The 24,485-nt window shown below is 43.6% G+C and overlaps 1 protein-coding gene across 2 annotated transcripts in view; it reads right to left on the bottom strand.

Annotated features, from left to right (window-relative positions):
• EXOC4 (exocyst complex component 4) overlaps positions 1-24,485 on the bottom strand; it is a 441,701-nt gene that overhangs the window by 114,517 nt on the left and 302,699 nt on the right. For both annotated transcript variants that reach the window (XM_071734223.1, XM_071734224.1), the window contains one exon: positions 18,521-18,740. In XM_071734223.1, the coding sequence (XP_071590324.1) occupies positions 18,521-18,740 (220 nt within the window). The remainder of the gene's footprint in view (positions 1-18,520; positions 18,741-24,485) is intronic.

Below are 24,485 nucleotides of genomic sequence, written 5' to 3'. Positions count from 1 at the left end.
ACTCACCCCTTACATATTTGAAAACATTGATGAGGTCACCCCTCAGTCTCCTTTTCTCCAAACTACAGAGCCCCAGCTCCCTCAGCCTTTCCTCATAAGGGAGATGTTCCACTCCCTTAATCATCTCAGTAGCTCTGCGCTGGACTCTTTCAAGCACTTCCCTGTCCTTCTTGAACTGAGGGGCCCAGAACTGGACACAATACTCCAGGTGTGGCCTCACCAATGCAGAATAGAGGGGGAGGAGAACCTCTCTTGACCTACTAACCACCCCCTTTCTAATGCACCCCAGGATGCCATTGGCCTTCTTGGCCACAAGGGCACATTGCTGGCTCATGGGCATCTTCTTGTCTACCAGGACCCCCAGGTCTCTTTCACCTCCACTGCTCTCCAGCAGCTCAGCCCCCAACCTATACTGGGACATCGTGTTGTTCTTCCCCAAATGCAAAACTCTCCACTTCCCCTTGTTGAATTTCATCATGTTTCTCCCTGCCCAACTCTCCAGCCTGTCTAAGTCTCTCTGAATGGCAGCACAGCCTTCTGGTGTGTCAGCCACTCCTCCCAGCTTAGTGTCATCAGCAAGGCCAGGTTGGATGGAGAGGGGTTGGATTAGAAGATTTAAAGGTCCATTCCGACCCAAACCATTCTGTGATTCTATGGTTATGACTCCTGATCCTCAGTTTCTAATGATTTGGATACATGCAGCTTTGAAAGGAAGAGTAATTTCTGGGAGAAACTCCTCTGTGTTAAACAGATGGCATCAGTGAGATAAAGAGATTTTGCAGGAGGAGATGGCAAACATTTTGTGTTAAAATATCCCCAGAATCAGCAGGGCTGTTCTGGGTGTGCAGGAATGGGATCCTAAAATGAAACAATAACACAAAATAAAAATATAGCATCATCCAGACATCCAGAATGCAGGATGATCTCAACTTTATCCATATGCACAGGTTTTTTTTTTTCAGTGATAACCCTAGATTTAAGCTGCCATATCCTGCTGTTCAATTTAGAGATGGGAAACCCACCTGTAGGAATTAAATGACCAAAACCAGAAAGAAGTGAGGCTTTTCCAAGAGATTTCTGGCATCCTGAGTTTTGTAGGGGAGTTTTATTTTTTTTCCCAATATGTCTCAAATTGAGCAGTCAGTTATTTCTGGACAAATAAACACAAATTGTTACTCCCTTCCCAACTCTCCAGCCTGTCTAAGTCTCTCTGAATGGCAGCACAGCCTTCTGGTGTGTCAGCCACTCCTCCCAGCTTAGTGTCAGCTGAGTGACCAGATCTTTTTTTTTTTTTTTTTTTTTTTTTTTTTTCTGTCTGTTAATGTTTTAAAATGACTGAGCACAGACATTATTTAGAGCTAATGGGATAAATCTCACCTCACTTGGCACTGGAAAAAATTCAATGTAAATCCATTGACTTCAAGGGCAGCTGAGACTGGAATCTGGGAGAGCATCTCCACAAACCCAATGCTCTCCAGCTCTCTTTACCTTTTCCAGCAGCTCTAATCAGCACCTAATTAATTAAAATAACTCAGCCTGTGGCAGGGCTCTCCCATAGAGCTCTAGGATTTGACTCTGTTTTCACTCCATGGAGCAGTTGACTTGAAAAGGACACAAGGTCCCTGAATATTTGGATTAAAACGCCCACCTCAATGGGTTCATCCCCTCAGCACAGCCTGGATCAGACCCAAAATGACCAGAACTGGGGCTCCTGAACCTGGTACCAGGCACCAGAATGGAAAGGGAAGAAGATTTTACCTTAAGTTCCAATAAGTAAAAATTCACATGACAAAAGCAGATCATTGGCAAAAATAAAAAAAACTACCATTCTGGCAGCTTTGTGTGCAGGAACAAACCCAAGATTTATTTTGTTTTATTTTATTTTATTTTATTTTGTTTTGTTTTATTTTATTTTATTTTATTTTATTTTATTTTATTTTATTTTATTTTATTTTATTTTATTTTATTTTATTTTATTTATTTTATTTTATTTTATTTTATCTTATTTTATTTTATTTTATCTTATCTTATTTTATTTATTTTTTATTTTTTATTCTATTCTATTCTATTTATTTTATTTTATTTTATTTTATTTTATTTTATTTTATTTTATTTTATTTTATTTTTTTATTTTTATTTTATTCTATTCTATTCTATTCTATTCTATTCTATTTATTTTATTTCATTTTATTTTATTTTATTTTATTTTATTTTATTTTATTTTATTTTATTTTATTTTATTTTATTTTATCTTATCTTATCTTATTTTATTTTTTTTTATTTTTATTCTATTCTATTTATTTTATTTTATTTTATTTTATTTTATTTTATTTTATTTTTTTTTTTTATTTTATTTTACTTTATCTTATTTTATTTTATTTTATCTTATCTTATTTTATTTATTTTTTATTTTTTATTCTATTCTATTTATTTTATTTTATTTTATTTTATTTTATTTTATTTTATTTTATTTTATTTTATTTTATTTTATTTTATTTTTTTATTTTTATTTTATTCTATTCTATTCTATTCTATTCTATTCTATTCTATTCTATTCTATTTATTTTATTTCATTTTATTTTATTTTATTTTATTTTATTTTATTTTATTTTATTTTACATTTTATTTTTAAATGGAAAGGGGGCTAATTACAATTAGCACCAAAGGAGAAACTTCTCATTTACAGCCTTCTCTCAACTCTTTCAGATATAATTCAGAATTTTATTACCCCCTAAAAATGCTGGCAATGTTTATACACAAAGCCCTTTTTCTCTGCCAGCAGAGGGGAGGAGGAGGAACCCACCATGCAGGAAAAAACACTCCTATTGCAGCATCTCTGCATCTATTTTTTTTTTATTTTTTAATTCTCCTGTTGACAATCCCCTTCCTTCAAAATCACAGCTACTTCTCTGCAACCCTCCCACCAAATCTTGACATGGAGGGGCAGCCTCTGGCAATTTAAAAAAAAAAAATAAAAATAAATGAAATAAAAGAGCTCCTTTTAACGATAGATTAATCTCCCTTTTGTTCTCCAGGAGAACTCAGTGTCATATTTCAAAATGCACTTTTTAAAAGAGGTATAATTAAATCTCTGCAAAAGGAGAGAGGCAGAGAAATTAGCAGCACTAAAAAGAGGAATAAAAGCATTTTAAAGCCTGCAAGGAGCTGGAAGGTACTTTTCACCCTCCCCCTCACCACACAGCCACAATTACACTGCAGTGGGGGGGGAAAAAAAAAAAAAAAAAAAGGGAAAAAAGTAATTATAAGAATGAACTTTTCTTCAAAAAACGAGCAGGTTGTAAAAGGATTACTCCTTTGAACATCTGAGCACTTCAAAAGGAGGATGAATTAGTGCTGACAACTCAATAAAGTAGCCATCAATTATTTAAAATGTGATGGCTCTTCTCATCCAGCACTTCTGATTAGGAAAACATTTCAAAACCTAGAAATTAGAGTTATTCTTCTTCAATGAAATGGGCCCAGGCTTCAAATGCAAGGAAAAAAAAAAAAAAAAAAAAAAAAAAGAAAGAAGAATATGACTTTCAATGAGCCTAGAAAGAACCCAGCAAAGCTGAAAAAAAATTTTATCTTATCTTATTTTTTTTTATTTTTTATTCTATTTATTTTATTTTATTTTATTTTATTTTATTTTATTTTATTTTATTTTATTTTATTCTATTTTATTTTATTTTATTTTATTTTATTTTATTTATTTTTTTATTTTTATTCTATTCTATTCTATTCTCTAAAATTTGCTGCATGAGATTGGGTTACAGGGAAGGGGAAAAAAAAAAAAGGAAGGGGGAAAAAAAATCTGTGTTGTTCCAATAGCCACAACCTTCAGCAAATGGGTGCACAGAGAGTCCAAAACCAGAGCCCAAACTCAACCACTGCTGAGTTTTAAAAAAACCAAAGAGTTTTCCAAGTAAAAAGAGAAGTTATGGAAGAAATTCCTGGAGGGTTGATGGTGATGGAGTGATAGGGATCTCCCTGAAGTGCTGTTCATCAAATATTGCTCCAAAAAGGATGCTAAAAGCATCCTGGACACTCCAGCTCTGGTCATCCCTCAGAGAAACAACCCTAGTGAAGTCAAAACACTGGTTTAAAATTGAAGAAAAACCTCACAGAAAAAAAAAAAAGGGAGTTGGAGGGAAAAAAAAAGCTGGGGGAAGTGGTGGCTGCCTCTGAAACTCCACATTTGGTTTGGAGAAGCAGCTCCTGGGTTAAAGAGAAGGCCAGGAGTGCCAAAACACTGGTTTAAAATTGAAGAAAAACCTCAGGGGAAAGAAAAAAAGGCATTTGGAGGGAAAAAAAGAGCTGGGGGAAGTGGTGGTGCCTCTGAAACTTCACATTTGGTTTGGAGAAGCAGCTCCTGGGTTAAAGAGAAGGCCAGGAGTGCCAAAACACGGTTTAAAATTGAAGAAAAACCTCAGGAAAAAGAAAAAAAGGCATTTGGAGGGAAAAAAAAAGCTGGGGGAAGTGGTGGCTGCTTCTGAAACTTCACATTTGGTCTGGAGAAGCAGCTCCTGGGTCAATGAGAAGGCCAGGAGTGCCAAAAGACTGGTTTAAAAGTGAAGAAAAACCTCAGGAAAAAGAAAAAAATGCAGTTGGAGGGAAAAAAGGGCTGGAGGGAAGTGTAGCATCTCTGGTGGCTGCCTCTGAAATTCCACTTTTGGTTTGGAGAAGCAGCTCCTGGGTTAAAGAGAAGGCCAGGAGTGCCAAAAGACTGGTTTAAAATTGAAGAAAAACCTCAGGAAAAAGAAAAAAAGGCATTTGGAGGGAAAAAAAAAGCTGGAGGGAAGTGCAGCATCTCTGGTGGCTGCCTCTGAAACTCCACTTTTGGTCTGGGGAAGCAGCTCCTGGGTTAAAGAGAAGGCCAGGAGTGCCAAAACACTGGTTTAAAAGTGAAGAAAAACCTCAGGGAAAAAAAAGAAAATTAAGTTGGAGGGAAAAAAAGAGCTGGGGGAAGTGGTGCTGCCTCTGAAACTCCACATTTGGTTTGGAGAAGCAGCTCCTGGGTTAAAGAGAAGGCCAGGAGTGCCAAAACACTGGTTTAAAATTGAAGAAAAACCTCAGGGAAAAAAAAAAAAAGGAGTTGGAGGGAAAAAAGATCTGGAGGGAAGTGCAGCATCTCTGGTGGCTGCCTCTGAAACTTCACATTTGGTTTGGAGAAGCAGCTCCTGGGTTAAAGAGAAGGCCAGGAGTGCCAAAAGACTGGTTTAAAATTGAAGAAAAAAATCAGGGGAAAAGAAAAAAAAGGAGTTGGAGGGGAAAAAAAAGCTGGGGGAAGTGGTGCTGCCTCTGAAACTCCACTTTTGGTTTGGAGAAGCAGCTCCTGGGTTAAAGAGAAGGCCAGGAGTGCCAAAACACTGGTTTAAAAGTGAAGAAAAACCTTAAGGAAAAAAAAAGAAAATTAAGTTGGAGGGAAAAAAAGAGCTGGGGGAAGTGGTGGCTGCCTCTGAAACTTCACATTTGGTTTGGAGAAGCAGCCCCTGGGTTAATGAGAAGGCCAGGAGTGCCAAAACACTGGTTTAAAATTGAAGAAAAACCTCAGGGGAAAGAAAAAAAGGCATTTGGAGGGAAAAAAAAAGCTGGAGGGAAGTGCAGCATCTCTGGTGGCTGCCTCTGAAACTCCACATTTGGTTTGGAGAAGCAGCTCCTGGGTTAAAGAGAAGGCCAGGAGTGCCAAAACACTGGTTTAAAATTGAAGAAAAACCTCAGGAAAAAGAAAAAAAGGCATTTGGAGGGAAAAAAAAAGCTGGAGGGAAGTGCAGCATCTCTGGTGGCTGCCTCTGAAACTCCACTTTTGGTCTGGGGAAGCAGCTCCTGGGTTAAAGAGAAGGCCAGGAGTGCCAAAACACTGGTTTAAAAGTGAAGAAAAACCTCAGGGAAAAAAAAGAAAATTAAGTTGGAGGGAAAAAAAGAGCTGGGGGAAGTGGTGCTGCCTCTGAAACTCCACATTTGGTTTGGAGAAGCAGCTCCTGGGTTAAAGAGAAGGCCAGGAGTGCCAAAACACTGGTTTAAAATTGAAGAAAAACCTCAGGGAAAAAAAAAAAAAGGAGTTGGAGGGAAAAAAGATCTGGAGGGAAGTGCAGCATCTCTGGTGGCTGCCTCTGAAACTTCACATTTGGTTTGGAGAAGCAGCTCCTGGGTTAAAGAGAAGGCCAGGAGTGCCAAAACACTGGTTTAAAATTGAAGAAAAACCTCAGGGGAAAAGAAAAAAAAGGAGTTGGAGGGGAAAAAAAAGCTGGGGGAAGTGGTGCTGCCTCTGAAACTTCACATTTGGTTTGGAGAAGCAGCTCCTGGGTTAAAGAGAAGGCCAGGAGTGCCAAAACACTGGTTTAAAATTGAAGAAAAACCTCAGGAAAAAGAAAAAAAGGCATTTGGAGGGAAAAAAAGAGCTGGGGGAAGTGGTGGCTGCCTCTGAAACTTCACATTTGGTTTGGAGAAGCAGCTCCTGGGTTAAAGAGAAGGCCAGGAGTGCCTTGGCATCCCCAGGACCTGCTCTCCTGCCATGGATGTTCATTTAATGAGGTTACAAATGAGAAATGGGCAGCTGAAGCTTTAAACAAGCAGGAGGGTGGCCAAGCTAAATGGTTTCTCCTCTGGACAGAAAGATAAGAGGGGATGGGATGTTCCCACCAGTGGGCTCAGCCACAGGAGGTAAAATGAGGATTTATGAGTGCAATAGGACTGCTGAAAGAGCCTGCCTGGCTTGTTCTGGTAATTAAAATAATCAATCAAGGCCTGGGAGGCTAAAGTTGGGGCAGAGCCAGGTGGTTTACTCCCAATTTTTGGAGGAAAAAAAAAAAGAAAGAAAAAAAAATAATTATTTACAGGGAAGTTTTAGTGGTTTTACCCACTCAGTGATTACTTGAGCCAGCCCAGCCCAGGGTGAGGGTGAATGTTGGAAATGCCAGAATAGAAAAGTTCCCTTCCAAGGGTTAATCCTGCAGGATTGAGGCTCCCCTGCATCTCCCCTGATGATGGGTTCAGCATCCTGGAGGCATTCCCAGCCAGTGCATCTCCCACCTCCTCCCTTCATCTTCTGGCCAAGCCAGGGGTCATTGTGTGCATGATGATTGCAGGATTTTACAACAAAACCCCATCAAAAAAGAGGGGCAAAGAATGAGGCAGACTATGCATGTAGTTTCTCTCATCACCCTAAAATCCCATATAAATTCAGAAGCAAAAGAGAGGGGATAAAAAGCCCTACCAGCTGAATGGATACTGTGTCTGCAGGGACAGGATTAATCCAGGAGCTGTACAGGGAATTACAATGACACAGACAGGACTTGGTAGTGACACATCAATCTCCAAGGCTGAGAAAACAGATATTTTTTATTTCTCTCTCTATTTTTTTTTTTTTTTTGGGTTGGTTTTGGGTTTTTTGGCCACCTCCAGCACACAAGAACTGGAGAACCCTTCTCTTTCTCTTCCCACTTTAGCTTGAGTCCCACTTATCAGACCAGAAAACCCAGAAAAAGCCAGAAAAACAAAAAAAACCCAGAGCCAGCATCTCCTCACACCCACATTCCAGCTCCCAGGGTGACCTCAAGGTCTTCATGTCCCTTCTGCTCCCATAGAGCAGCTGATCCCTGTGGATTCCATCCTCCTCCCCCTCACCCTTCCCATGCAGGCCAAAGACTGAGGATGCTTTTGCCAGCATGGGAAGTCAAACAAATCTCAAAAAAAGTCAGATGGGATTGACAGAGTGCTGATACTCTTCAGTCCCTGTCAGCAGATGTGTCAGAAACCATCACTTCTCTCCAGCTCATCCACCCCAAAATCATAGAATCATAGAATCATAGAATCCTAGGGGTTGGAAGGGACCTGGAAAGATCATCTAGTCCAACCCCCCCTGCCAGAGCAGGGCCCCCTAGAGTACATCTCCTAGGAACGTGTCCAGGTGGGTTTTGAATGTCTCCAGTGAAGGAGACTCCACAACCCCCCTGGGCAGCCTGTTCCAGGGCTCTGTCACCCTTACAGTAAAAAAATTTCTTCTGATATTCAACTTGAACCTCCTATGCTCCAATTTACACCCATTACCCCTTGTCCTATCACTGGTCACCACTGAGAAAAGCCTAACTCCATCTCCCTGACACTCACCCCTTACATATTTGAAAACATTGATGAGGTCACCCCTCAGTCTCCTTTTCTCCAAACTAAAGAGACCCAGCTCCCTCAGCCTTTCCTCATAAGGGAGATGTTCCACTCCCTTAATCATCTCAGTAGCTCTGCGCTGGACTCTTTCAAGCACTTCCCTGTCCTTCTTGAACTGAGGGGCCCAGAACTGGACACAATACTCCAGGTGTGGCCTCACCAATGCAGAATAGAGGGGGAGGAGAACCTCTCTTGACCTACTAACCACACCCTTTCTAATGCACCCCAGGATGCCATTGGCCTTCTTGGCCACCAGGGCACATTGCTGGCTCATGGTCATCTTCTTCCTCACAGGATTTCTGCTGGATCCCTTCACCAGCCCAGTTGCCTCCTTTGGACCTGCTCCAGCACCTCAATCTCCTTCCTGAGCTGAGGGGCCCAGAACTGGACACAGGACTCAAGCTGTGGCCTCCCCAGAGCTGAGCACAGGGGCAGAATCCCTTCCCTGGACCTGCTGGCCACGCTGTTCCTGAGCCAGCCCAGGATGCCATTGGCCTTCTTGGCCACAAGGGCACATTGCTGGCTCATGGGCATCTTCTTGTCTACCAGGACCCCCAGGTCTCTTTCACCTACACTGCTGCAGGAAGATGGAAAGAGCCAGGAGTTGGTCCACGTCCTCCAACCTCCCCTGCAGGCACAAGGTTTGACACCATTCCAGCCAAATTTCTCATCACCAGGAGCTCAGGAGGTTGGGTTTTTCCAACCTGAGGCTGTTGGTACCCAAGGAGGAGGAGAGCAATGGTCATTGCTGCTGCTTCTCCAGGTTGGAAGTGGAGCTTTCCCAGCTCAAGGAAGCTCCTAAAAATCACCCAGCAGACACAACCCTGAGGAAGTGAAGCCCATGATATGAATTCACCCTGAAGTATTAACTCTTGGACCCTAGGAATGATGTTGGCTGATGCACTTCAAAGGCACAGATACAGAAATAAAACCATGTCAGAAAGTCAGTCTTTGAACAGCAAGTTTTACCAATTAAATTAAACTCCTGAAAAAAACACTGCAGATTTTGTTAATCAAAACCACAATGTAATTGTTAAGAGATACAAGACTGGGTGACCTTTTTTAATTAGCTGGTCTGTTTTGCCTGTAACTTCTTTTAATTAGACTCACTGACACGACTCCTCCATCCACACTTTTTTTCCTGTAGTGTCATCACCACCGTGGCAAGCCTGACCTTAGCAGCACAAAATGGGATGGGATGTTTTAAGAACACCAAAATAATTTAAAGCAGAGATTAACCCCAGCAAGATACAACCATAGGTAGGAGTGGGAAGGCCATAATGTTGCCACTGGATTATTATTTTTAGTATTATTATTATAGTTATTCACATTCACAGGCAGATGCAAGAGCTGCAACCTTGTGTAGGCTCCATTAATCCACAAATAAAAATAATACATGGCTTGAATGAAGACTCCTGGTCTGTTATCAGACAGATGGGATGTAATAAGATTTAGCTAAGAAGAAGGAAATGAAGGTAAGAAGGAAGAAATTCTTTAGTGTAAAGGTTTTCAGACCCTGGAACAGGTTGCTCCAGAGAAACTCTGGCTGCCTCATCCCTGAAACTGTTGAGGAAAGGTTGGATGGGGTTTGGAGCATCCTGATCTAGTGGGAGGTGCCCCTGCCCATGAAGGGGTTAGAACAAGATAATCTTTAAGGTCCCTTCCCTAAAGAATCAAAAATGGTGTATTAAAGATCTTGAAATAATGGTAATCCATCGTTTCTGAAGTTCAAAGACAATCTATGCTGCTACAGGTCAAAAATTGGGGTCACATGACAGATACTTGTTGAGATCACCAAAAATAGTTGGTGGTCTCAAGTAGGACTATGATGACCAAAGAGATTTTGCCCCCAATTCTCACTGATTTCAGTCAAGACTTAGGTTTTTACATTTCTCTGTGGTGCTAATTTGTAATGGGCCATTTCCCAATGGCCAGGTAGTGACAGGAGAGGGGGCAATGAAACTGAAAAGAGGGGAGATTTTCAAACTGAAAGAGGGGAGATTTAGGTAAGAAGAAGGAAATTAAGATAAGAAGGAAGAAATTCTTTAGTGTAAAGGTTTTCAGACCCTGGAACAGGTTGCCCCAGAGAAACTCTGGCTGCCTCATCCCTGAAGTTGTCAAGGGAGAGGTTGGATGGGGTTTGGAGCATCCTGATCTAGTGGGAGGTGTCCCTGCCCATGCAGGGGATTAGAACAAGATAATCTTTAAGGTCCCTTCCCTAAAGAATCAAAAATGGTGTATTAAAGATCTTGAAATAATGGTAATCCATCGTTTCTGAAGTTCAAAGACAATCTATGCTGCTACAGGTCAAAAATTGGGGTCACATGACAGATACTTGTTGAGATCACCAGAAATAGTTGGTGGTCTCAAGTAGGACTATGATGACCAAAGAGATTTTGCCCCCAATTCTCACTGATTTCAGTCAAGACTTAGGTTTTTACATCTCTCTGTGGTGCTAATTTGTAATGGGCCATTTCCCAATGGCCAGGTAGTGACAGGAGAGGGGGCAATGAAACTGAAAAGAGGGGAGATTTTCAAACTGAAAGAGGGGAGATTTAGGTAAGAAGAAGGAAATTAAGATAAGAAGGAAGAAATTCTTTAGTGTAAAGGTTTTCAGACCCTGGAACCCTCAGGTTGCCCCAGAGAAACTCTGGCTGCCCCATCCCTGAAACTGTTGAGGGAAAGGTTGGATGGGGTTTGGAGCATCCTGATCTAGAGGGAGGTGTCCCTGCCCATGCAGGGGTCAGAACAAGATAATCTTTAAGGTCCCTTCCAACCCAAACCATTCTGTGGTTCCAGCTGTGATTTTAGCAGCTCTCAGAGAGTTTGTTTAAATAGAAGAGTGGTCCTCAAATATTCCAGATAGAAACCACATGGCCAAGACCACCTCAGGTCATGAGAGATGGGAAACATGAGCCTGGATTCAGGTTAATGCTCTAAACAAGGGTTATATATTTTCTGGCTGATTTCAGTGCATGATTGCACCCAGCTATGGAAGAGATATCCAGCAACTGCAGGGATTAATAAGTTACAGAGACCTCAAGTATGGGATTTTTTCTTCAGGTCAAATGTGAGGCAGATCTGTGGGATGGTTTGTGGAGCTCAACTTTGCTTTTCAAGCTCCAGAGAGGAAGAAAATAATTCTGCCTGCGAGGCGTGCTGCTTCAATATGCCCATATTTAACTCCAAGACATCTCCTACCTGGGTTTTACTGAATGTGCAAGTTAAAGTTGATTTTTACAATAAATTGAAGCAGTGCCATAGCAGTTTGCCTAAAGGGAGCAATTGCTTTTATGTAACTTCAAGGTCCATGATCAGCCTCAGTGGAGAACTTACAAAGCTGCAGATGACTTAACATGGGAGCCTTGTAAAAGCTTCCACAAAAAGCAGTAACCACTCTAAATGTTCTCCTGCTGCCCCCAGAGGAAAATTTACCTCAAGAAATATTGAACCCAAAAGGGAGATTCAGATTCCCACAGGGAATTTAGTCTCTCATTTCAAACTGGAAGATTCAGCTGGGAATTCAGCCCCAATGGATGAGTCTTCAACTCTTGACATTTCAGTTTTGCAGTGGAAACAAGCACCCCACAGGGGGTGAAAACAGCTGTGAAGCACTCCTTGCTGTTTTAGCCCCCGTGTCAATGCAAAAAAAAAAAAAAAAAATTAAAATACAAGGAGCAAAACCACAGGTGCTGCCTCAAAAGTCCCGTTTGTCCTTGAAGGGGAAAACGCCAATTGATCAGCCACATCCCCTCCTTAGTTCTGATTGTTGGAAGCCAGCCTGGCAAAATAACTGATTTTTTTAAACTAATAAATAATAACATCCACTTGCTCTGTGAGTGTGCACCCACCCCCACTGGTGACTCATTCAAATGCCTCTCAATGTGACCATTCCTCTCCTTCATAACCAGTAATTTGATGGGAAGAAAAAATGCCAAAGCTACCGGTGATGTCTCCTTGGAAAGCCACAAGTGAGTGACTTCATGCATGAGTTAAGTGGTGGAGTAATTAGCTCCAGTGACTCATTATCCTGCAAACTCTTGACTTTTGAAGGAGTTTTTCGTGCTGAATTTTTCAGCCACTGGAGCTTTTGGCAGGAAAACTTTGACACCCAATATCTCCACAAAGTTGTTGTAAGAAGCAGCGGTTGTGTTGACGGTTTAAAGGGAAAAAAAAACCACCCAATATGATGCTTTGGAGGAGAAAGATCAAAGCAACTTGGATTTTTTTGTCTGCCTGGGTGGACAACAGGCTCAACATCAGCAAAAAGTGTGCTTCAGCAGCAAAGCAAACCAAGAGGATGGAGGGTTCTATCATCAACGGCATCACCAGCAAAGACAAAAGAAGTCATCGTCCTGCTCTGCTTGGTGCTTTTCAGATCACACCTGGAGCACTGCAGTCATTTTTGGCCCATGCTCTACAAAAAGGATGTGGACAGGATGGAAAGGGTCCAGAGAAGAGCCACGAGGATCATAGGATCATAGAATCATAGAATCATAGAGTTGGCTGGGTTGGAAGGGACCTCAGAGCTCATCAAGTCCAACCCTTGATCCACTCCCACTGCAGTTCCCAGCCCATGGCACTGAGTGCCACATCCAGGCTCTTTGGAAATATCTCCAGGGATGGAGAATCCACCCCTTCCCTGGGCAGCCCATTCCAATGGCTGATCACCCTCTCCAGAAAGAAATTCTTTCTAATGTCCAACCTAAACCTCCCCTGGCACAACTTGAGACCTCTTGTGCCCTCTTGTCTTGCTGAGAGTTGCCTGGGAAAAGAACCCAACCCCCCCCTGGCTCCAACCTCCTTTCAGGGAGTTGGAGAGAGTGATGAGGTCTCCCCTGAGCCTCCTCTTCTCCAGCCTCAACACCCCCAGCTCCCTCAGCCTCTCCTCAGAGGATCTGTGCTGGATCCCTTCCCCAGCCCAGTTGCCTCCTTTGGACCTGCTCCAGCACCTCAATCTCCTTCCTGAGCTGAGGGGCCCAGAACTGGACACAGGACTCAAGCTGTGGCCTCCCCAGAGCTGAGCACAGGGGCAGAATCCCTTCCCTGGACCTGCTGGCCACGCTGTTCCTGAGCCAACACAGGATGCCATTGGCCACTGGATGATCAGAGGACTGGAGCATCTTCCATATGAGGAGAGGCTGAGAAAACTGGGTCTGTTCAGCCTTCAGAGAAGGCTCAGGGCAGACCTAATGATGATGTTCTGGTACTTAAAGGGGGTCCCAAGGAGATGGAGACTCCCTGTGTACAAGGAATCCCATGGACAAGGGGCAATGGGCACAAGGTGCTCCTGGGGAGATTCCAATTGGACACAAAAAGAAAAATTTTCCCTCTGAGGCCAGTCAGACATTGGGATGGTCTCCCAGGGTGGATTCCCCCACTTTGGGAAGTTTGAAGTCTCAGCTCAGTGGGTGCTGGGACATCTCAGCTCAACAATAACATGAGGGTTGGAGCAGCGGATCCTGGAGGTCCCTTCCCAGCTGGAATTCTGTGGATTTATAATTCTTTTCAGTTTTCTTGGGCAGAGACAGGTGCAACCCATTTTGAAGGACAGTATTAGTAGTGACCACCTAGCTGGAAAGATTTATCACCTCCACACGACCTGTACAAGCCCAGGCTGTAAGAGCTGTTTGCAGCCTAATTTAGTATTGATTTTAACACTTCCAGCACATAGTTTAACATGGAGTCATTTGGAGACAAATTAAGTTTCACAGTTATTCAGTCACTCTTAAAAAAAGGAAAGGGATTTAGAGAATTTTACATTTAAAGAGGGAAGGATGGCAAACAAGACCATCCTCCCACTCAAATGGAATATTTACAAAGGGCAGCTGCAATTTTTTTTTTTTTTTTTTTTTTTAAAGCACAATCTTTACAGAAATGGATGATTTATCTGTGAGGACCCGATGGCACAGGATGTGAGAAAAACCTCCTCTTATCTACAACCTAATTCAGTCCCAACATGTGCTGATAGTTATCAAAAAGCAGCTATTATCAAGCCCTGCAAAGGGGGGCTGATAAATTCTTGAGTCGTGTTCAAATCACAGCCCCAGCTCCTGCTGTGGGAGCTTCAGAAAGATCTTCAGGATAGAAAGGAGGGGGAAGGTTGAACCACAAACCCCTCCAAAAATGCCAAGGAGGAAAAAGTAAGCACTGGGAGAGAGGTGCAAGGCTCAGTCATGTTACACACAATATATTCTCATCCTACTCTGGAGGTGATGAGGGCAAAAAAATTCAGGCTCTAGCACTGGTGGTGCAGAATTTGTTGGTTTTTGGGGTTTTTTCCCCCCTTTTTTTTTTCCTTTTTTTTTTTTCCTTTTTTTCCCCCCCCTCCTTTTAACGTAAAATCAATAAAATTATTTTAGGGAGCAATTTGGATGACTCAGTTCAAAAAGGCAGCAATTTTTCTTCTCTTTCTCAAAATGACCCATCAATAATGTCAGGAACAGACAGACCTTCTGACCGTGTACATTTTGACCAAGAATAATTCCAGTTCAAAATGATTTCCAACCATCAAGAGAAACCAATTACAGGAACTGGAGGAGAGAATTCCAAGCCAGTCTGAGCCATCCACCCCAAATGAACTTTAAGAAAATATAGTGGTATTTTTATGGCTACAAATGAAACCATAAAAATACATTATCACATAAAGAATCTAAAACAAATTCATAAATTTAACAACCTCCAGAGCTTACATGTTAATGTGACCATCAAGTATTTTCAGTGCTCAGTAAGGTCTGCACAGGCCCTGCTTGGGTTTTTCACTCAGTTTCAGTCTCAAAAAACAACAAAAAAGGCAAATAATACAAAATACAATATAAACCACTCCTAGTTATTCCCAGATCTCCCTCAAAAAAACTTCAGTAATATCTTTGACACACTCCTCAGCCCATGGATAAGACTTCTACAGGGGTCACAGATTTGGCAGATTTCTTTTTTTCCTAAACACTTGCAAAGGTGAGGAATTACTGGCATTGTAGGTAAGTGAAAAATGAAGATGTACCTTATAATTTCTTCCCCAGCACATCCCCTCTCTGCCCTGCTCCTCCATCCCTGCCCAGCCATGGCATTTGAGTTCTTCATCTCCAACCACCATCTTATTGGTTTCAGTTTTCTGCTCATCTTGTGATGTTTGGTTTTTTTTCTCTGCTAAATCTGACACCTATCAGTGCTACTTTTGCTGTGCCAAGAGTTAAACAAAAAAAAAAAAAAAAAAAAAGAAGGAGAAAAAAAAAAAAAAAAAAAGAGATAAATGCCATCAAACCCACTTCCAGCTCAGGAGAGGGACCAACATGATGTATCCAGACATAACCTGATCCTGGGGCAATGCCCTGGTCCCATCTTGCATCTTGCACACTCAGAAACAAGGCTGATGTTGGTACAACAGGTTTTATTCCTCTACTTTTCAGTTTCAACACCTGAGTACCCATAAAGGTTGTTAAAAGCTTTACCTTGGGAAGAAAATCATTCAGGGAGGTTGTGCTGCTCCAAACCATCATTTTAACTCACAGAGATTTTCTAAACCACATAAAGACAGTTTTGGTCCCTTTCTAAGAAGCTGTTCTCCTCTAAAGACTTCTGGAAACCTAAGCTAGAGCCCAACTTTGCTTTGCCTCTGAAAAAATCATCCCATACCCATAACACTTCTGAATACTGAGGAGATGCTTCATAGGAAAGGACCAAAAGGACAATGGAAAGTCAGGAAAAACTTCCATAGAGTCAGTGACCATTAACACATGCAAAAATCCTCCTGATTTCCCCCAAATAATAACAATTATTGCTGTTATTGTTATATATCATAATACACACGTTTTACAGGTATAAAAGAAGTCAGAGAGTGGCCAAAGAAATCTTGGGAGATGCCTACTGCTTCCTAAGAACTTCACAAATATTATTCCTCCTTGAAGAGACAATTTTACAGATAAGAGGGAATAATTTAAAAGGATTAAAAGAGCTTGACTTAAATCACAGCAAGACTCAGAGCTGGCAATCAGTTCATTCCTTTCAGTCCCACGGAACACAAATAATTCAGATTTTTGGGGGGGGGCTTTCACACTGTCCCATTACCCCTGTAGCTGGGATGCAAACTGTTGGTTGCCATCATCACCACTCGACACCAGAGCTGAAAAAAAAGCTGTCTGAAAAGAAACTGCTCACATAAAAACTCCAAAGCCAAATCTCTCCTATCTGGCTGGGGAAGCAACAAAGCTGCAACAAGATCACAGCAATCAGGGACACTCAGCAGACCTCATCTTTCCTCCTTCTGGTAGTTTGGCATGAGGATTTTCATACAACCATAGAATCCTAGAATTGGCTGGGTTGGAAGGGACCTCAGAGCTCATCAAGTCCAACCCTTGATCCACTCCCACTGCAGTTCCCAGCCCATGGCACTGAGTGCCACATCCAGGCTCTTTGGAAATATCTCCAGGGATGGAGAATCCACCCCTTCCCTGGGCAGCCCATTCCAATGCCTGATCACCCTCTCCAGAAAGAAATTCTTTCTCATGTCCAACCTAAACCTCCCCTGGCACAACTTGAGACCTCTTGTGCCCTCTTGTCTTGCTGAGAGTTGCCTGGGAAAAGAGCCCAACCCCCCCCTGGCTCCAACCTCCTTTCAGGGAGTTGGAGAGAGTGATGAGGTCTCCCCTGAGCCTCCTCTTCTCCAGCCTCAACACCCCCAGCTCCCTCAGCCTCTCCTCAGAGGATCTGTGCTGGATCCCTTCCCCAGCCCAGTTGCCTCCTTTGGACCTGCTCCAGCACCTCAATCTCCTTCCTGAGCTGAGGGGCCCAGAACTGGACACAGGACTCAAGCTGTGGCCTCCCCAGAGCTGAGCACAGGGGCAGAATCCCTTCCCTGGACCTGCTGGCCACGCTGTTCCTGAGCCAGCCCAGGATGCCATTGGCCTTCTTGGCCACCTGGGCACACTGCTGCCTCCTCTTCAGCTTCCTGGCAATCCAGACTCCCAGCTCCCTTTCTGCCACTCTGTGCCCAGCCTGGAGCTCCCCATGGGGTTGTTGTGGCCAAAGTGCAGGACCCGGCACTTGGAATGTTGAACCTCATCCCGTTGGGATCAGCCCAACTCTCCAGTCTGTCCAGGTCCCTCTGCAGAGCCCTCCTGCCTTCCAGCTGATCCACACTCCCCCAGCTTAGTGTCATCTGCAAATTTGCTGATGATGGACTCAATTTCATCTGATTTCATGGCTCTATGATTTGCAAGTGCCCCCAGAACTTCTAGGGGACACAGGTTACTAAAAATCTAGGAAAACAATTTCTTTGGTAGGGGTTTAAGGATCTGGTACCAACTTGTTGCACTGACTACGAGGTTCTTGGAGAAGGGCAAGATGCCAAGACTGCTGCTTGCTTGATGGGTTTAGCAACAGCAAAGTTCCCTCTGGCAGAAGGAAAACCCCAGAGCACTGACATTCTGTGCTAAAGGGATGTAAAGGTGCCCACATGCACACAGAGACTGGGAGAGGAAGGACTAAACCAGCAGTGACACTGGAACAGGGGTACAGAAACGATGCTGGAACGTGTTTGGGTTGGAAGGGAGCTTCAAGATCACCCAGTTCCAACCCCACTGCCATGGGCAGGGACACCTCCCACCAGCCCAGGTTGTTCCAAGCCCCATCCAGCCTGACCTGAGACACTGCCAGGGATGGGGCAGCCACAGCTTCTTCGGGCAACCTGGGCCAGGCTCTCACCACCCTCAAATTCAAGAATTTCCTCCCCATCTCCAACCTCAATCTCCCCCCTTCAAATCTCCCCCATCTCCCCCTTTAATCTCCCCCCATTTCCCTTGTCCTCTCCCTCCCCAAGAAATAGAATCCTGGAATGGTTTGGGTTGGAAGAGAACTGAAAGCTCAGCTCATTCCAACCCCCCTGCCATGGGCAGGGACACCTCCCTCCCAGATTGCTCCAAGCCCCATCCAACCTGGCTTTGAACACTGCCAGGGATGGGGCAGAGACTCTTTTCCTGGGCAACCTGGTTCTAAAGCTCAGCACCCTCACCCCAAACAATTTCTCCCTCCCTCCCTCCCTCCCTCCCTGCCCAAGATCTCCTCTCCATCTCCCCTCTCCCAGCTGCAAACCCTTCCCCCTCGCAGGGTCCCATCCCTCCAGGCCCTTGTCCCAAGTCCCTCCCCAGCTTTCCTGGAGCCCCTTCAGGCACTGGAAGGTGCTCTAAGGTCTCCCCATGGGATCCTTCTCTTCTCCAGCCTCAACACCCCCAACTCTCTCAGCCTGGCTCCAGAGCAGAGCTGTTCCAGCCCTCCCAGCAGCTCCAAGGCCTCCCCTGGAATGGCTCCAGGATGGATGTATGGATGGAGGAATGGATATATGGGCAGTTCACTCAGGTCCTACCTGCAGAAGAGGTCGTTGCACACCAAGGATCTTCATGGTATCTGCATTAGAAAGGATTTTCAGGGGATCAGATGCTTTTGTGACACCTTCAATCTCTTTGTTGATTTCAGCCAGGACCTGATTGAGGAAAATGTTCTTGATGTACATGGTGAGGAACTCACGGAGGGGACACTGCTTGCTTGGGCCAAGCTCCATGGCATGTTCTATCTCCTGGATAAATCTGGAAAACAGAAAAGGAAGACTCCAATTTAATTAAACCATTTAAATCCCTCTGAACGTGTTGCCTTTGCCATTCCTACATCCCAGAGCCAAGCAGCAGCCAGGGGAATGACCACAGACTGTGCCAACACGTGGGACATGGAGTGGAAAAAGTCTATAAGGAAGCCTTGAAAAAAACCAAACCAACAACCAAACAACATGAAATGCCTGGTGAGCCACAGATCAATGGCTGGAGAGGAACAAAAAACACAGGGAATTGGTAAAAATTCAGAAACTGGGCACAATTTGTGTTTATTTGTCCAGAAATCACTGACTGCTCAATTTGAGACATATTGGGAAAAAAAATAAAACTCCCCTACAAAACTCAGGATGCCAGAAATCTCTTGGAAAAGCCTCACTTCCTTCTGGTTTTGGTCATTTCATTCCTACAGGTGGGTTTCCCATCTCTAAATTGAACAGCAGGATATGGCAGCTTAAATCTAGGGTTATCACTGAAAAAAAAAACCTGTGCATATGGATAAAGTTGAGATCATCCTGCATTCTGGATGTCTGGATGATGCTATATTTTTATTTTGTGTTATTGTTTCATTTTAGGATCCCATTCCTGCACACCCAGAACAGCCCTGCTGATTCTGGGGATATTTTAACACAAAATGTTTGCCATCTCCTCCTGCAAAATCTCTTTATCTCACTGATGCCATCTGTTTAACACAGAGGAGTTTCTCCCAGAAATTACTCTTCCTTTCAAAGCTGCATGTATCCAAATAATTAGAAACTGAGGATCAGGAGTCATAACCATAGAATCACAGAATGGTTTGGGTTGGAATGGACCTTTAAATCTTCTAATCCAACCCCTCTCCTCAACTAGATGAGGATGCTCTGAGCTCCATCCAACCTGGCCTTGAATGTCTCCAGGGATGGGGCATCCACCACCTCTCAGAGCAACCTGTGCCAGCATTTTACCACCCTCACTAACAAATTTCTTCCTAATACACAGAATTCTTGCCTTATTCAATTTCAAACCATCACCCCTTGTCCTGTTGCCACAGGCCCTCCTAAAAAAAAATCTGTCCCTGTCTTTCTTATAGGCCTCCTTCAAATCCTGGAAGTTGCTCTAAGGTCTTTCTCAGAAAGAAAAAGTATTTTAGACACATTTTTTAAAAAATATATAGAAGTTTCTAGCCCCAGCTGGCAAGGAAAGAGCAGCCAAATTACAAGAAACTAAAAATGAAAGTTTTTGAAATGGGAAGTACTGGGTAGCACTCAAGACCTAACAGTCTCCCTAGAGCCTTCTCCAGGCTGAACAACCCCAACTCTCTCAGCCTGTCCTCACAGCAGAGGTTTTCCAGCCTTCTGACCATTTTTATGGACTTGTTCCAACAACTCCATCCTCTTCATCAATGCACATGAGACCCTCACAATCTTTTAGACTTTAATCTCACTCCTGGAAAGGCTGAGATTATTTTTATCATTGCTTTAGAGAGCAGAGGCAAGTATTGGATCTTTCAAAATATTCAGCAACATCCTCTGCACCCTGAAACCCACCTCTTTTTCACTAGGAAGGACAGATTTATTTTAATTTTTTTAGCATTATTAGAGATGTCTTCCCACTAACCACATTCCCAAAAACTTCAATGAATTCTGCTTCATTGCCTGGAATTCTCTCCCTCCCCATTCAGCACTCCAGAGGAGGCAGCTTCCTTTCAGAGGACTGAGTGAGGAGCTCCTGACAATTTTTGTAGCATGGTTTCCTTTAAATCTCAACAATTTGCTCCCTAAAGTGTTGATTCCATGGGCCTGGAATGACCCATTTGGGATGATGCTGCTTCTGCTTCCATGGAGGGACCCATTGGAAGTCAAGCTTGAAGATTCCCTCTCCAAAGAGAGATGCTGCATGGAGAGAAGTGCCAAGGATGGGAGGTTTACCCCTTGGTTTTCATGGATCTGAAATGTGAAATGGCTTCATCCAAGAAGGGGATGGCAGAGTCATCCAGGAAGAGAGAAGAGAAACCACCCCCAAACTTATCCCTGAAATAAAATTCCTAATGTCACCAGCTTTGGGTGATGACCACTGATGCCCTCAAGAGAACATTGTCAAAGTTAATGGGACCATATTTAATTAATTTACTATATCTTGTCATGGCTGACAGTAAATTTGCCACTCTTTGTAATAAACTCATTTACAAAGCACAGAAGAACTCTCAAAAATGTATAAATTCATTCTTCCAACACCTGCTCCAGGCAGCCAAACCCCACAGAGCCTCTTTTGGATGGGAAGAGAGAGGCAGAGCAGCTTGAATTTGAAATCAGCAACTCAGGGATTGGGAACAAATGCTTCAAAATGACTGAACCAATGAAAAACAGCCAAAAATATTTAGAGGGAGAATCACAGAATTGTCAGAACTGGAAGGGACCTCCAGAGATCACCCAGTCCAAGCAGCAGCACCCAGAGCACATTACCCAGGGCTGCATCCAGGGGGGGTTTGAATATCTCCAGAGAAGGGGACTCCACAACCTCCCTGGGCAGCCTGGGCCACTGCCTTGGCACCCTCCCAGCAAAGAAGTTTTTTTTCTGAGGTTTCAATGGAACTTCCCATGGCCCAGCTTGTGCCTGGTGCCCCTCATCCTGTCCCTGGGAACTCCTGAGAAGAGTTTGGCTCCATCCTCCTTGCACCCACCCTTTAGATACTTGGGGCCATGAACAAGGGCTCCCCTCAGCCTTCTCTTCTCCAGGCTGAAGAGTCCCAGCTCTCTCAGCCTTTCCTCAGCAGGGAGATGCTCCAATTTCCCAACCATCTTTGTCACCCTCCTCTGTACTCTCCCCAGTAGATCCCAGTCTCTCTTGAACTGGGGAGCCAGCACTGGATGCAGTGTTCCAGCTGTGGCCTCACCAGGGCAGAGCAGAGGAGGAGAATTCCCTCCATCCACCTTCTGGCCACACTTTTCTTTATGCAGCCCAGGACTCCCTTGGCCTTCCTGCCAACAAGGGCACACTGCTGGCTCCTGGGTATCTTCTCTCTCAGTAGTTTAAAGGTGGATTATGTTCTTTGTCACCCTCCTCTGGACTCCAGTATTTGCTCTTGACCCCAAGACATGAGTGCAAAGATCACTCTCCCCTGAAAAGCACTTGGTGCACCACAGCACTGCCAAGACCAAGGGGTGCTGATCCATTGTAGAACAACAAAAAAAAAAAGGCAAGATCAGATTTTGTGCAAAGAAAGAAAAGTTTCTCTGAGCTTCCTTCCTTTGAGACTTGATGTTTGGTAGGAGCATTGAAGGTGCAAGGCCTGAGATGCAGAAATAACTCAGAAAACATTTTCCCTAGTGAATTAGGGAATTCTCCATAAAAGCTCCAGGGCCTCCTCTGGACTGGCTCCAGCAGATCCATGTCTTTCCTCATTGGATATACAGTCCATGGATAGACATGGAGAGGAATGGATGTATGGGCAGTTCATTCAGTTTAGTAGATCTACCTGGATGAATATTTAGTTTAAATACTGAATTTGGTTGTATTTTAAATAGCCAGGCTAGATTTACCAGCACTGGGGCATCCTCTCATGGCCTGGTAGTACTCTGAGAACAATCTCATAGAACCATAGGATAATAAAGGTTGGAAGGGACCTCAAAGCTCATCCAGTTCCAACCCCTTTGCATGGACAGGGACACCTTTAGCAGATCAGGTTGCTCAAGCCCCATCCAACCTGGAATTCCAGGGATGGGGCAGCCACAACTTCTCTGGGCAACCTTTGTCAGTGTCTCAGCACTCACAGTGAAGAATTTCCTCCTAAGATCTCATTTAAATTTCCCTTTTTCCAGCCATTCCTCCTCATCCTAATCCTTCCTGCCCTTATAAAAAGTCCAGGTATATATTCTAATATGCTTTTAATGTACATCATATATCCAGTATGCTTCTACAAGTTTATTTAGCATCTTGCAATTAATGGCAACCTTGATGAAGCAGTCAGGCTAGATTTACCAGCACTGGGGCATCCTTTCTAGTCCTGGTAGTACTCTGAGAACAATATCATAGAATCATAGGATAGGTAAGGCTGGAAGGGACCCTCCTCTGGACTCTCTCCAGTAGATCCCAGTCTCTCTTGAACTGGGGAGCCCAGCACTGGATGCAGTGTTCCAGCTGTGGCCTCACCAGGGCAGAGCAGAGGAGGAGAATTCCCTCCATCCACCTTCTGGCCACACTTTTCTTTATAAAGCCCAGGATTCCCTTGGCTTTCCTGGCAGGAAGGGCACAGTGCTGGCTCCTGGATAATTTTGTGTCTCTCAGGACCCCCAGCTCCTTCTCCTCAGAATGGCCACGTACAAACTGGCAGCAAATGGAGAGAAGTGCCAAGGATGGGAAGTTTATCCCTTGGTTTCCATGGATCTGAAATGTGAAGTGGCTTCATCCAAGAGGGGGATGGCAGAGTCATCCAGGAAGAGAGAAGAGAAACCACCCCCAAACTTATCCCTGAAATAAAAGTCCTGGAGATTTCAGATGTGCTGCCCTACAGCAACTCCTTATCCCGCAGGAGCTTGGTGGTTTTTCCAAGTGTTTTCTACACCAAAAATTAAATTGCTTGGATGAGGTTGTAGAAAAGGTCAGTGCCATAAAGGGTGTAATCAAGGATTTTTGGTTCCCTGGCATCAAACACCATTTCAGAACTTTCCTAAAGACCACAGGCCTCATCTCCAGCAAACTTTACCTTGATTGGAGAATTAAATCTTGGTGCTTGCCTCATTCTAATAGGCTTTAATTTCTTGGCATAAACAAGACAACAGTGCTTCCCTTATTACTGGGAAGGAGCATAAATATATCCTGGTTTTATTTGATAGAAACCATAAAGCAATCACAGATGCTGAGAAAGCTGCCAGATAGCAATGTCTCAGCAAGGGGATTTAGTGAGTGCTCAGCAACACTTGTGATAAAGAACAAATGATCAAGAGCTTAGGAAAGCAGATTTCAGCTTGATATCAAGAAAAAGTTATTAAGAATGAAAGTGTGCTCAGCATGGCTGGACTGGATGACACGGATGAGAGACCTTGTTTGAATGTTCAAGGATAGCTTGATTAAATGATCATGGGGATGAAAACCAGACCATTTCTGAAGTCTTCATTAATCAGAAGATCTCCACCAAAGGAAATGGAAGCAGAGAAAAGGTAAAAGAAAAAAACGTAGGATGGATGTCAGGGCATCTCTTACAGCAGGGAACAGCCCTAAGAGTTTAGGAATTTGATTTTCCCAGGGTACAAAAGCATCACACAGCCTAAAAAAAGGACAATTTACAATTTCCTATGATCTGCTGTGGTTCAAGGATGACCCCACCGAGTCTTCAGTGGTTCAGGATAAGTCCCACATCTGCTTTGGAAATGAAGCAACAGAGACAGCAGCCACTGAGCAGCTCCAACCTTCATCCCACCAAGAGGAAAACTCCAGAGAGCACCAGGGTGTCCAAGAAAGCATCCCAAGGCTCCAGACATAGATTTACAGCAGATTTGCACCAAAAACCCTTCTAGCATGTTACACTGCAACAGTGATGCACTCTGTGTCTTCTCTATGGGGAGGATTCCTCAGAATGCCACTAAAACCAGATTAAGCCAATGGGAAACATGAATTTTCTGTATTTCTTCAAAGAATTAAGGAGGCAAAGTCAAACACTGACAAATTTGGAGAAGGGAGGAGTTTGGAGTTGCTTGTGGCACTTTAATTTGGCCTTCTGGGCATGATGCTGCAGTGTCATTTTTAATGACA

This window comes from Heliangelus exortis, chromosome 1 (assembly GCF_036169615.1).
Source record: "Heliangelus exortis chromosome 1, bHelExo1.hap1, whole genome shotgun sequence".
Lineage (NCBI taxonomy): Eukaryota > Metazoa > Chordata > Aves > Apodiformes > Trochilidae > Heliangelus > Heliangelus exortis.
Note: the sequence above shows the minus strand (reverse complement) of the source record. Positions and strands in the feature narration are given on the sequence as shown.